The sequence below is a fragment of the Myotis nattereri genome (assembly GCF_964212035.1).
Source record: "Myotis nattereri genome assembly, chromosome: 16".
Taxonomy (NCBI): Eukaryota; Metazoa; Chordata; class Mammalia; order Chiroptera; family Vespertilionidae; genus Myotis; species Myotis nattereri.
Genome location: NC_138091.1, coordinates 4,236,125 through 4,249,342, shown reverse-complemented (window position 1 = coordinate 4,249,342; position 13,218 = coordinate 4,236,125). Strand labels below are relative to the sequence as shown.

The 13,218-nt window shown below is 60.6% G+C and overlaps 2 protein-coding genes across 3 annotated transcripts; one reads left to right on the top strand and one right to left on the bottom strand.

Annotated features, from left to right (window-relative positions):
• The first annotated feature begins 1,008 nt into the window (after nucleotides 1–1,008).
• On the top strand, nucleotides 1,009–4,128 carry MFAP4 (microfibril associated protein 4). 2 transcript variants are annotated; one of them, XM_081110482.1, is made up of 6 exons: nucleotides 1,009–1,282; nucleotides 1,532–1,613; nucleotides 1,880–2,034; nucleotides 2,465–2,561; nucleotides 2,641–2,823; nucleotides 3,042–4,128. In XM_081110482.1, exons 1-6 carry the CDS (start codon nucleotides 1,277–1,279, stop codon nucleotides 3,287–3,289), a joined length of 771 nt encoding a protein of 256 aa, XP_080966608.1. In that variant the 5' UTR covers nucleotides 1,009–1,276; the 3' UTR covers nucleotides 3,290–4,128. The 2 variants fall into 2 exon arrangements, with proteins under 2 accessions (XP_080966608.1, XP_080966607.1); XM_081110481.1 differs by having other exon boundaries at nucleotides 1,261–1,282; nucleotides 3,113–4,113.
• MAPK7 (mitogen-activated protein kinase 7) lies at nucleotides 4,023–9,315 on the bottom strand. The gene is made up of 7 exons (XM_081110480.1): nucleotides 9,165–9,315; nucleotides 8,628–8,864; nucleotides 7,859–8,024; nucleotides 5,847–6,928; nucleotides 5,074–5,738; nucleotides 4,567–4,700; nucleotides 4,023–4,442 (listed from the first exon to the last, which is right to left on the bottom strand). The coding sequence occupies exons 2-7, from the start codon at nucleotides 8,857–8,859 to the stop codon at nucleotides 4,289–4,291; spliced, it is 2,433 nt and encodes an 810-aa protein (XP_080966606.1). The 5' UTR covers nucleotides 8,860–8,864; nucleotides 9,165–9,315; the 3' UTR covers nucleotides 4,023–4,288.
• Between the last annotated feature and the right edge of the window lie 3,903 nt (nucleotides 9,316–13,218).

The following is a 13,218-nucleotide window of genomic DNA, read 5'->3' as shown; positions in this document are numbered from 1 at the left end:
CAGAGCGGGGGGACAGAACAGCAGGGGGGACAGAACGGGGGGACAGAGCAGCAGGGGGGACAGAGCAGCTGGGGGGACAGAGCAGCAGGGGGGACAGAACGGGGGGACAGAGCGGGGGAACAGAGCAGCAGGGGGGACAGAACGGGGGGACAGAGCAGGGGGGACAGAGCAGCAGGGGGGACAGAACGGGGGGACAGAGCAGGGGGGACAGAACGGGGGGACAGAGCGGGGGGACAGAGCAGCAGGGGGGACAGAACAGCTGGGGGGACAGAACGGGGGGACAGAGCAGGGGGGACAGAGCGGGGGGACAGAGCGGGGGTGGGGCGCAGAGCAGCAGAGAGCAGAGCAGCAGGGGGGACAGAACGGGGGCACAGAGCGGGGGGGACAGAACGGGGGGGACAGAGCAGCAGGGGGGACAGAGCAGCAGGGGGCAGAGCAGGGGGACCATGAGGAGCTGACGAGGCTGGGGAGAGGGCTCTAGGAGGCCGGCCGGAGCGACACAAGGAGCACGGTCCTCAGGACGGGTCCTCAGGACGGTCGGCGGCAGACAGGATGCCCCGTGGGGGCAAGAAGGGAAGAGGTGGCTGTGGGGCTGGGAAACAGTGCGATGGTTGCGAGTGGCCTAGGAGGGAGTCTAAGGTTGGACGGAGGCCAAAGTGAGGGGTCTGAGAAAGGAGGGGAGGCCGCGCAGTGGAAGAAGACAAAGGAAGCCCTGTGCTCCTGAGCCGGCCAGCCAGGCCCCGGGGGAGTCTGGAGGAAGGAAGGGCTGGAGAGCGCCTGGCTGGAGCTGCGGCAGACAGCAGTTGGACGCCTGCGAGCCGAGCTCATGGCTCAGCAATGCCCCAGCCCTGCCAGGAGCTGTGGGCCCTGCCGCCTCCTCGCCCACCCCCCAGCCTGGCCCGACACGGGGGCTCTGAAGCTGTCCCCCGTGGACCTCCTCTTCCCAGAACCCAGGCACGCGCACCCTCCCCACCACCCCAGCTCCCCCGGCAGCGGGTGACGCAGGTCACAGGCCAGGAAGGACAGGGAGAGAAGGAAACCGGCTTCGGGCTGAGCCAGTGAGAGTTAACGTCTGCGGCGTCGGCCCGACAGGCCTAATGAGACCCAGGTGGTCCCCTGGCTCCAGCAGATGCTGGTTCGGCGCCCAGCCGGGGAGAGGGGGCTCTGCAGCTCCAGGGGGTGGGGCCGGGCTGCTGGCGGGGGGCCCAGCACATAACTCGGCGCGGTCGCCGTCTGGGGCAGCAGACACCCAGCCACTCCGAGCTGAACTGGCAGCATGAAGGTACAGGCCCTGGGTGGGGGGACTGAGCCCTTTTTTGGAGAGGACCCCAGCCAGAGAGGGGACTGGGATGGCACCGGGGCTCTGGCGGCAGCTTGCTCACCTCCGAGGGCACGGAGCCTGGCTCAGAGCGGGTTTCTGGCGGGGCGGTGTGTGTGTGTGTGTTTGGGGGGGGGTGCACAAGTGCGCAGAGAGCAGGGGCTCTGCGGTGTCGGAAGGACTGTGTTGAAGACCCTGATTTCCTGCCAACAGGCCCTCCTGGCCCTGCCGCTGCTACTGCTGCTGCTCCCCACTCCCCACTGTGCCCCCCAGGCCCCCTTGATCCGAGGAGATGGTAAGCAGCCCCTTCGCAAATGCAGCCGGGCCCACAGGCGGGCGGGTGGGCGGGAGAGGCTCCGAGCCAGTGTCTGGAGCCCGCCAGCTCTCAGGACTCAGCTCCTGCTCTAAACGGGGCAGGTGGACGAGATGACCTTCGAGCACCCCCTGTCTAAGAACTTGCAATTTCTTGTGAGAGTACCCTGCCCCTAGGGACAGAGGCAAATTGTGGGGTGCACGGAGTGAGCTCTGCCTTAGCCCTTCCTCCCCCTCCCCGGCCCCCAGCTCTGGAGAAGTCCTGCCTTCAGCAACCCCTGGACTGCGACGACATCTACAGCCAGGGCTACCAGACCGACGGCGTGTACCTCATCTACCCCGAGGGGCCCAGCGTGCCGGTGCCCGTCTTCTGCGACATGACCACTGAGGGCGGGAAGTGGACGGTGAGTGGGAGGAGGAAAACAGGCCCAGCTCTGGTCCCAGCATGTGACCAGGCTGCACCTCTGGGAACCTCCATTTCCTCATCTCTGTCCCCACAGCATAGTTTGTAAGCCGCTGTCAACAGTGAATTCTAGGGGCACGTAATCCCCATAATAACCCTGGGAGGAAGGTTCCTTTTATAAAGGAACTGAAGCCCAGAGAGGTGAAGTAACTTACTCAACATCACACAGCCAACACGGACTCCTACCCCGGCGTCTGACGCCATCCTAACCTCTTCAGCACGCAGCAGCTGCTCGAGGGGTGCCAGTGTGCGCCTGGTTTCAGCTCCCTGCCCAGTCCTTTAACAAACCACCTTAGTACCTCAGGGTCCAGTCCGGGGTGAGGCCCTGTCCACTGGGCCTCGGAAACCCAGGCCTGTCATCTCTGCTCCAGGTTTTCCAGAAGCGATTCAATGGCTCAGTGAGTTTCTTCCGGGGCTGGAACGACTACAAGCTGGGCTTCGGCCGTGCAGACGGGGAGTACTGGCTGGGTAAGGCGGGGCCCGGGCAGGCAGGGGGCCCCCTCCCACCCCCGGGCCAGGGCCTGGCTGACCTGCTGCCCCTCCGCAGGGCTGCAGAACCTGCACCTGCTCACGCTGAAGCAGAAGTACGAGCTGCGTGTGGACCTGGAAGACTTTGAGAACAACACCGCCTACGCCAAGTACGCCGACTTCTCCATTGCGCCCAACGCAGTCAGCGCCGAGGAGGACGGCTACTCCCTCTCTGTGGCAGGCTTCGAGGACGGCGGGGCAGGTACCCTCCTGGCAGGCGGGGGGGGGGGGGGGGGGGGGGTGGAGGCGGGCTGTCCCTGACCCTGGTGGCCCCTCTCCCTTCCTGGCTCCCTGGAGCAGACACGCCCGCTGCCGGGAGCAGCTGCTTCTCTTTGTGCAGCTCAGCATCAGGCTCTGGCTGGGGAAGGGCGCCTCCCCTCCCGTCAGCTCAGCCTCCACAGTCGCCCCTCTTCCCGCCAGGCGACTCCCTGTCTTACCACAGCGGCCAGAAGTTCTCCACCTTCGACCGTGACCAGGACCTCTTCCTGCAGAACTGTGCTGCCCTCTCCTCAGGAGCCTTCTGGTTCCGAAGCTGCCACTTCGCCAACCTGAATGGCTTCTACCTGGGTGGCCCCCATCTCTCCTACGCCAACGGCATCAACTGGGCCCAGTGGAAGGGCTTCTACTACTCCCTCAAGCGCACGGAGATGAAAATACGCCGGGCCTGAGCCCTGGCCCCAAGCCCCGACTCCTGGCTGCTGGCCTCCAGGAGCGCTCCCCTTGCTGGGCTTGCGCCCCCTGTACCCCTCCCCCAGTCAGCTCTGCTTCTCACGGGGCTCTATGGCTCTAGACCCAGCTCACCTTCACACGGCGTCCACCCGAGCCAGGCCTCTCGCCCTCCACCTGAGGCGGAGCTGCCAACCGGTTCCCAGGCCTCCTCTGCCCCCGCCCAACACCGAGCCAGGAGCTGCTCGCCCCCGGCGGCAGGCTGGTGTTCCCCTTCGCCAGCCTCCTTCCTGCGGCTTAGCTGCCGGGCGCGCCTGGCGTGATCCGCACCCACAGAGGACGCCAGGCCCCCTGCGTGGCCGCCATCACACACCCTAGCAACCCCCCTGGCTGTTCTGAGCGTCTCACCCTTCGCTTCCTCCCACCAACTCCTTCTCTAGTGGTGAGCACCGTGGGCCCCTCGCCCCATCTATCACCTCAGCGTCTCCGCTTCCTGTCCCAGGCCCCCAAGGTGTATTTCACCACAGCTCCTGCACGCACCCCAAACAGCCACAACCGGAGCACAGGCCGCGGTGGGAGGCTGGAAGCAGGCGGGGGAGGTCTCGGCCTCAGGACGGGCGAGTGGGCTGTGGCGGTTGTATGTGCAACTGCATCTGTTGGCTCCCAACGTGGGGCCTGGCTCCTCCTTCCCCTTCCTAACAGCACCCGCCCTCCACTCCAAAGACACGCGGAGTTAGCACCAGAGGGAAACTTCTATTTCACAGGCCTCATTTTTATGGCAAAGAGAACGACTAATAAAATTACATAATAAAAATAGAATGCTGAGAAGGCTCGCCCGGGGAAGAGGGGCTTCCTGATCCTGTCGTGGCTCGTGGTGGCTCAGGTGGCTGCTTAAGGCTGTGGGGTGGGTCTCAGAGGAACCTCAGGATAATCCCAAGCCAAGCTCCCCCTGCCGGGCCTGGGCCTGGGTCTCCCTGGCACCCAGGCACACGCTGTGGGCCTCAGGGCTCCTGGAGGTCAGGCAGGTCAGCCAGCAGCATCGGGGAATCCATCTGGATCTCACGCTGCAGAGACTCGATGTCAGAAGGGTTCATGCCGTGGCCCTCGAGCCAGTCAGCCAGCAGGGATGCTGAGAGCGAGGCCGAGTCTGTCTGGCTGCAGGGAAAGGGGAGCAGGGAGAATTGTTACCGGGGCTGGCTCCCCAGCCTGCCCCCCAAAGCCCGTTCCTCCTGCACCAGGAACCCAGCTGCGCTCCAGAAGTTCGGTCCAGCCAACTCACCCATCCTGTGGCCCATCCGCCACACCCATATCGAAAGACTGGTTGAGGAATTCTTCCAGGTCAAAGCCAACGCCATAACCGGCCCCACTGCCCTTTGGCGTGCCCGAGAACGCGGGGGGCAGAGGGTCCTCCACCTGCAGGGGACACTGGCAGGTTACGACGCAGGCACCACCAAGAGCGGACTGCGGTCTGCAGGGAACCCCTGTCCTGATACTGCTCTAGACTCCGTCCGGATGCCCGCCATGGGTGCCAGCGCCAGCCTCGACAACCCCTGCGAGCTGGCTGGGCCCCTCTCCAGGCCGGGCCTTCCTGGGGAGCATCGCATTTACCTCTCAGCCACCTGCTCATCAGCATTATGCTCCTCCTACGAGCATGGGCATACGTTCAGAGAGAAAGCCTCTGCTGCTCACTTTTCATGGAACAAGACACACCTCCAACAGCAAGGACTTCCCACACCCATTTCCCTGGGCCCAGGTCCAGGGGTCCCCACCGCCAGGCTTCTCTCACCTGAGACTTGGACAGCTGCTGGGTCACCAGGTTGACATCGGGTGACTCTGAGGTGGAGGGTTGAGGGGTCCCCCTGGGGTCTGGAGGGGCTGGGCCAGGTGGGAAGTAAGGCAGAACACCCAGGGTGCTGGAACCAGGCATCCCAGGGGGTGGCACAAGCGACTGGGGGGCCAGGAGGCTGGAGGTGGTGGCGGTCTGGAGTGGAGCAGGGCCAGGGCCAGGCCTAGGAGGGCCAGCAGGGTGGGGAGCAGGGCAAGCGGCTGGGCAGGCCGGCTGTGGTGCAGGACCAGAGGTGGCGCCTGCAGGCGGTGGGGGTCCCGTGGGCTGGGCTACAGAGCCAGCAGGGCTGGTGGGCCGGGCCGGAGGTGTTGTTACTGTGGCCGGGGCTGGTGCAGGGGTGGGGGCTGGGGGCTGGGCCATCCGAGTCCAGCGCTCCAGCAGGCTGCGGTCATTGTCACTCAGCACCAGCCCAGCCAGGGGATCGGTGGAGGGGCCCCCGGAGGCCCCAGCCCCTCGCTCCTTGCGCTCCCGCTCCTGCCGCCGCTTTTCCCGCTCCTTTGCTCGCTCCTGCCTCCGCCGTCGCTTTTCCTCCCGCTCACGCTGGCGCTCCTGGGCTGTCACTGGCTTCCGAGGCTCCGGCGCTTCTAGGGGGGCACTGGGCCCGTCTGCAGGGAAGTTGAACAGGGGACGGTAAGAGCCTGTGGCCCTGTACAAGCCCAGAGTCCCTCTCCTGCCACCCCATTCCCCAGTCAGCAGCTGCTTCTGGAAGGCACCTCTGAGCCGGCTCCGCAAGGACTTGAGCAGGGCAGCTTTGAGGGCGGCCTTGGTGTTGTCGGAGATGGCGCCCTCCCTCTTTGGAGGGGCTGGTTCACTGGCCAACGCGGGGGGTGGCTGCAGGGTCATATCAATGGTGTCAGGTGCAGGGCAAGGGCACGGCAGTGGAGCTGGTGGAGGTGACTCCATGGCACAGTCCCCACTGGGAGCCCAGGAACTGGGCATCTCAATGTCAGGGCAGCTAGGCTCTCTGGCCACAGGCTGCAGAGAAGGCTGGAAGCGTATCTGCTGGCGGATGCCCTCGCGCCTGGCGTGGAAGTCCTCAATCTCGGCCACAATGGCCTCCTTAATCCGCTCCCGGGTGAGGGCTTCCCGGTCAAAGGCGAAGTCAAAGGGTGGGGCACAGTCAGGCTCATCATCAGGGTCGTGGTACTTGGCCAGAAAGGGGTGGCGAAGGGCAGCAGCTGCTGACATGCGGGCACTGGGCTCAAAACGCAGCATTCGCCCCAGCAGTGAGAGGGCCTGGCGGTCAGCACCTGGGTACACTGTCTCCCAGGGCACAGGCTGGCGGGGTGGCAGACTCTGGATATATGCCCGTACCCTTTCAGCCCCTACGGCCTGAATCACAGCTGGCGATGGGGTACCCAACACCGTCATGATCAGCTGCAGCTGGTGCACATAGTTTTTGCCTGGGAAGAGCTGGCGCCTGGCCAGCATCTCACCAAAGATGCAGCCCACGGACCACAGGTCAATAGCCTGCGTGTACTCATGCAGCGACAGCATGAGCTCCGGGGCACGGTACCAGCGCGTGGCCACATATTCGGTCATGAAGTACTGATGCTCAGCAGGCGAGGTGCACAGGCCCCGTGCCATGCCGAAGTCACCGATCTTGAGCTCACAGTTCTCATTCACCAACAAGTTAGAGGGCTTGAGGTCACGGTGGATGACCTGAGCTGAGTGCATGTACTTGAGGCCCCGTAGCAGCTGGTACAGGAAGTAGCGCACGTGCTCCAGTGTGAGCGGCTGCGAAGAGTGGATGATCTGGTGCAGGTCGCTTTCCATCAGGTCCAGGACCACGTAACTAGAAGGGACAGGGAAGAGGCATGGCTGTCTTGCCCACACTCCAGTCCCAGCCTCACATGCCCTCCTGGCTGCAGACATATAATGGCCTTACCCTCAGATTCTGTAGGGGCCAACAGCATGGTATAAAGATCCTAGAGTCTCTACAGCTTTTCCATGAACTTAAGTGAAGTTAGATCCCTTTCTCTCCAGACCTATCTCCCCATGAGAAGGTGAGGTTGCACTAAACCAGGGCTGGCCAAGAGTTTTCGTTTGGCAGCCATCTCTATTATTTGGGAGTGGCTGCTGGAAAGACTATGATGAAAACTGTGGTATCTTGTCCATTTTCTATAGGAACGTGTTCTGTGATTGACTAGTGATGTCTGCTGTGGGAAAAGGAAGGTGTGGTTATAGTCAAGTGTCCTACATTCGCCATCGCATATTCTGAGAGTCTATAAAATTGTAGCACCTGTACTCTTCCTGAGGAATCACAGCTGTCCCTGGGAATGCCCTAAGGCAGTGGTTCTCAACCTTCCTAATGCCGCGACCCTTTAACAGCTCCCAACCATAAAATTATTTTCGTTGCTACTTCATTACTGTAATTTTGCTACTGTTATGCATCGTAATGTAAATATCTGATATGCAGGATGTCTTTTCATTGTTACAAATTGAACATAATTAAAGCATAGCGATTAATCACAAAACAATAAGTAATTATATATGTGTTTTCCGATGATCCTAGGTGACCCCTGTGAAAGGGTCTTTCGACCCCCAAAGAGGTCGCGACCCGCAGGTTGAGAACCGCTGCCCTAAGGGAACACGGGTCCTGGAACCGTGGGAATTTTCCGGCCTGCCTTACAGAGGCTCAGCTGTCCTTCCAGAACGGTGGCAACCCGCTCCCAGCCTTCAGAAACACCCCCGTCCGGCCTCCACTCCCAACACCCCTCCTTACACAGACGTGAACTCGCCGTAGGGCACGGTGGGCCTCAGGATGTCCTTGATGGCAATGATGTTGTCGTGCTTGAAGTGCTTGAGGATCTTCAGCTCCCTGAGGGTCCGCTTGGCATTAGTCACCACATCAAACGCATTGGGGATCTTCTTAATGGCCACCTGCTGGCCTGGGAGCGGAGGGAAGGCAGACACTGTAAGGTCCCTGGGGCAGCTGCCTTCGCACAAGGCCGCCTTCAACACCTCCCATCCAGGACGCAAATAACAGCAGCTACCACCTCGCGAGTAACAGCAGCTGCTGTATACCGAGCACCTCCTAGTGCCAAGCCCTGTGCTAAGCACTTTGCACACATGATCAGGTTCTCCCTTCTCATCCACCAGCTGAAACAGTTACTAACGGCTCAACGTTAGATGAGGAAATCTCATCTCAGTAATTTACTGGAGGTGGCATAGCTAGTGAGTGGTAGTCTAGACTCCGTAATGCCTGCTCATTCTACCTCCCTACCTCCGCCCGGCACAGGATCTCCAACCGGGTCGAATCGGGACTCGCATTTCTAAGGAGGAAGTCGGCTCATGTGCTGGCAAAACCATCATGGCGGGTCTCTGAGACCCGTGCCCAACACAGAGCCTGGCGCCCAGAGGGCACCCACCCCATGTGTGACTTAAACCAGAATCTGCGCCCCGGCTTTCCCTCCTGGCTGCCTGGGACGGGCAGCTTCTCGCCCTCCGGAGGCGGTGTCCACACCTGGCACAGGACACCTGGGGCGGCTCACCGGTCAGGCGGCGGCGTGCGGAGGACACCACCCCGTAGGCGCCGTTGCCGATGGTCTCGATGATCTCGTACTCGTCCCCCACGTCAAAGGTCACGTCCAAGGAGCGCGCTTTCAGCAGGGCCAGGTTCTTGGCCGCTACGGAGGCAGCGGTGCCGGCGGGCTCCGCCTTCACTGGCCCGGGGGGCTCCCCAGAGCCGTCCTCGCCGTCTTCCTCCTTCAGGGGCTCGGCCATGGCGCCTGCGTGGAAACGCTGGTGAGGGGAGGCCCGCCCGCCAGGACCTCCCTCAGTTTCCCCTCTGAGGCTGGGGGGCAGGACCAGGGAACTTCCAAGTTCCCTAAGCCGATGGAGACCGGGTAGGAGGCACAGAGGGTGGCTGGCACGTGGGAGACGTCCACACCGGGACTCGGAGCTCGGAGCTCCGGGCTCGGGACTCCGGGCTCGGGGCTCAGGTCCGGTGAACGCAGGGTCGGGTGGGGGAGGCGCCCGAGGCGCGGTCCAGGAAGAATGGGAGGGGCGGGGCACCGGCTTACACTCACCGATCGCGCCTCGCCGACGCCCCTCGGGCTCTCGGAGGTCCCCGCGGGTCCCCGGCCTCCGGCCCAGTGAAGGGGACCCCAAAAGCTCACTCGTTCAAGACCGCCGCCACCACCTCAACGTCGCGCTGTGCCCCTCGGGGCCCTCCGCCCCGCCTCCCAAGACCACGCTCCCTCCAGCCTCTGGCCAATCGCCGGGGGGTTCTGCGGATTTCCCACCCCCTCTGTTTGCTTCGCCCAATACGAGCCCACCGACCGAGGAAGCCACGCCCCCGCCCCACCCCTCCGCGCGCCGCTGTCCAGCTCCCCGGCGGACGCCGCCCAGTGTGCGCTCGGCTCTCGCAGGGGTGTTCTCGGCGGGCGGCCCCGGCGCATGCGCGTCGGCAGCCCGGCCCTGCCGAAAGGGAGGCCACGCCCCGTGCGCGCGCGGGTTCCGATCCGCCGGGCGCCGGGCGCCGGGCCGGGGGCCGCGGGCCTGGGGAGCCCCGAGCAGCTGAGACACCGGGCTGTCCCGGGGGCCGGCTCGCGAAACCCCCTCTGGCAGGCCCGTCTCCGTCGTCAGCCCCGTCGCTCGGGGATAGTGCCCGCCATTTCCCCGTCTTCCGGGGCGCTGGCTCCGGGACACAGCATCCATCCCACAGCGGGGACCGGTCACGGCCGCGCAGCTTCCCGGGCCTCGGGATTCTAGAGCGTCCAGCCCGCGTCCGCCGCGAACTCCGGGGCTGGTCTTCCTCACGGTCCCGGCGTCGCTGGGCCTCGGCTGCTCTCCAGCCTCCGGGCGTCCCCGCGGCGGCGGCTCTGCCCCACGGCCGCGGGCTCCGCGGGCGGCGGCGAGCGGAGGGGCGTGGGCGGGGCCATGGCGCCCGGAGCCCGAGCGGGCAGAGCCCCCGCAGCCCGGTGCCCGAGCCCCGCCCCGCGCGCGGCCGTTCCCGGTTCCCAGCAGATGCTCAGCTGCGCTGGCGGCGGCGGACCGGAGCGGAGGCGCTCAGCGAGCGTCGGGGCCCCGAGGAGGAGGGTTCGGAGCGCGGGGTTTCGCCCGGTGGAAGCGGGCAGGCGGGGCAGGCGGGGCAGGCGGCGCACGCAGCTTGGGGTCTGGCTTCGCCCGGAGTCGGGGCGCGCTGGGCCCCACGTCCGCGGCCCTGGGTCTCCTCGGGCGCGCGCAGGGCGGAGAGCGGGTCCGGCCCGGATGAGTTCGGTGCGCCTGTAGCTACACTTTCCAAATGGTGTTGTTCTATCCCCCACCATTGTGTTTTTTAAAACCTTTTATTAAAACATACAGAACGTTCCACTGATTTTCGCAGACTTAATATGCCAGTGTATTGAATTCAGATGAAAGAAAAACGCATTTAAAAAACACACACATTACCAGCTCTTGGCAGACCCTGCCCTCTCCCGGTGGTGACAGCGTTACCCGGGAAAAGCGTGGATGTGGGGGGGCTCCTGTTCCCAGGGTGCCGCGGGGAGAGGCCTTCTGGAGGCCCCCGCGGTGGGATGAGCTGTGGTAGACGCTGCATTTCTGTGGAATTGCAGCCCAGGCCGCACAGGCCCATCGCCCTCATCTAACCCTGGAGGACGTGCATGCCGCTGGGGGTGCAGAGCGAGACGCTAAGCCAGTGTCCAGGCTCCTTTCCCGGGGAGCTGGTCCCGGCAGGCTGGTTGCCGTCCAGGAGTCCTTTGTGGTGGCCACGTGACTCCGGGCCGTGTGGACTCATGCAGGGGAGCCCAGAGGGCGCCAGAAGCCACGAGGGCAAGAGCACAAGAGGGAAAACTCCTTGTTTAGGAGATTAAATATCTCTCGGCCCGGTCAGTGTGGCTCAATGGTTGGGCATCAACCTATGAACCAGGAGATCACCAGTCTGAGCACATGCCTGGGTTATGGGCTCAACCCCCAGTAGGAAGCGTGCAGAAGGCAGCTGATCAATGATTCTCTCATTATTGATGTTTCTATCTCTCCTTCCTCTGTGAAATAAATAAAAATAAACCTCTCAAATCATCCTGAGCTTGCAGTGGCCACACCTACTCTGGCCAGTGACCTGCTCCCGGGTGTGACTGACAAACAAGTACCTTCTGTCACCCAGACTTCACTGGGCTTGCGTCTGTTGCGGCCTGTCCAGTCCCTCCCGCAGCGATCTGCAGGGTGAATAGGCCAATAGACCGTGCTTCCTGGCAAAGCTGCACAAGTGGGTGCCCATATTTGGCCTCCCCCACTCCTTTCCTGTTATTAGTAACTATGTTGAATTACAATGTTATCAATAGTTTTTGTTAACTCTTCCATACCTTTTTTTTGCATTGAATTTTAAGAGTTTTATTGGGATATATACATTGTCATAGAAAAGTAGATACTACATTTTTAAAAACTCAACATTAGAAAATACATTTAGGAGTACTAGTCAGTATCAGTATTAGAACAAATAGGTATCTAGTATTTAGATCCATAAAGATCAGTCCTGGCTCAGTGGATAGAGCGTCAGTCTGCGGACTGAAGGGTACTGGGTTGGATTCCAGTCAGAGGCACGTGCCCGGGTTGTGGGCTCGATCCCTGGTAGGGGGCGTGCAGGAGGCAGCCGCTCTGATTCTCATCATTGATGTTTCTATCTCTTCCTCTCTGAAATTAATAATATTTTTATTTTTATTTTTTTTGAAAAAAGATCATATGGGCCTCCTGAGTTAAGGCTGAACTACAGTGGAACCTCAGTTCTCAAATTTAATTCGTTCCGGAAGGCTGTTCGAGAAGCGATTTGTTTGAAAATCGAATCATTTTTTTCCCATTAGAAGTAATATAAATTGAATCAATCCATTCCAGACCCCAAATGATTCCGATTTAATCTTTCTTATATATAGTGCTGTTAAATCTGTAAACAAACACTTATTAAACTTGTTGAACCACCCCTACTAGCCTTAAACAAATTTTTAATATAAATCTGCTTCTGAAATGCTATCGCCGGCTGCTCTTCGTTTATCCGCCACCATCAGCTTTTCTGCCTGTTCCCTTGGCTGTGGTGTTTTGGTGAGCACTTTCGCATCCTCGGCAACATCAGTACTCTTGGTTGACTCTCTGTGTTTTAATTGTGCTAGCCATTCTCCTTTGTTTGTTGCCTGATGGACGCTTTGTGTCCTGCTGAGGTATCAGCATGAAAGGGTTGTCAGGTCCAAAGTAAGTTTTGGTCCACAACCAAGACATTTTTTCTGTGAACAACTTGGCTAAGAGCCGAATTGTTCCAGATGGGAGGCCTTCGAGAAACGAGGTTTGATTGTATAAAATTTGTTACTGATTTTCCTGACAGCATAGCAAAAAGCCAAATGATCAGTTACATGATGGAACAGGAAGAAACCATCCTTGTGGGTGTGAGCCGAAAACCAGGATCACAGGCTTTATTAGGGAAGGAGACCTGCTGGGCTGTCTCGCAAGAGGAGAGCAGCAACCTGTGCAGAGGTGAGCACGCCTTTTGAGGGCGAAATGGGAAGGAATGGGGGCTTAGTGTACTCGGCGCCAGCTGATTGGTGGCTTACTGCATGGTCCATACCGGAACAAGGGCTTAGGGTATTTGGCCGGTGTGGATTGGCGGTTCAATGTATAGTCCATATAAGGTACATGGTTAGTCACTCAGGTATTTCCAGGCTGCAGGTTATGCATCATACTCCGCCCACCAGTTGGGGGGAAGGGAGGATCTATCAGTGGGAAGTGAACGTTTTGTATCACTGAGGCCTGAAAAGAACGTTTGATGGCTTTTCCATAGGTGATACAGATGATCTCCCTCACTGTGAAATGCGTGCCACACGGCCTGTGGTGCCCTCCAGCGTAAGCAGAGGTGTACAGAGGAGGACACATAAGCACGTCTTTCAGGAAACAAAGTGGACAGCTATGTGATGGTTCTGTTTGATCCAGGAATAAAACATAAAATATCAGAAGAAACTCAAAAAACTGTATGTATGCTTTAAATTCTTCTCTATAAGTATGTCAGCGAGGCTATTTATACAAGTTACAGACTTCAGCATTCTTCTGGCAAAACTTGCTGATTCTCATTTACTTTCCAACCCATCATGAGCTGCTCTGCTC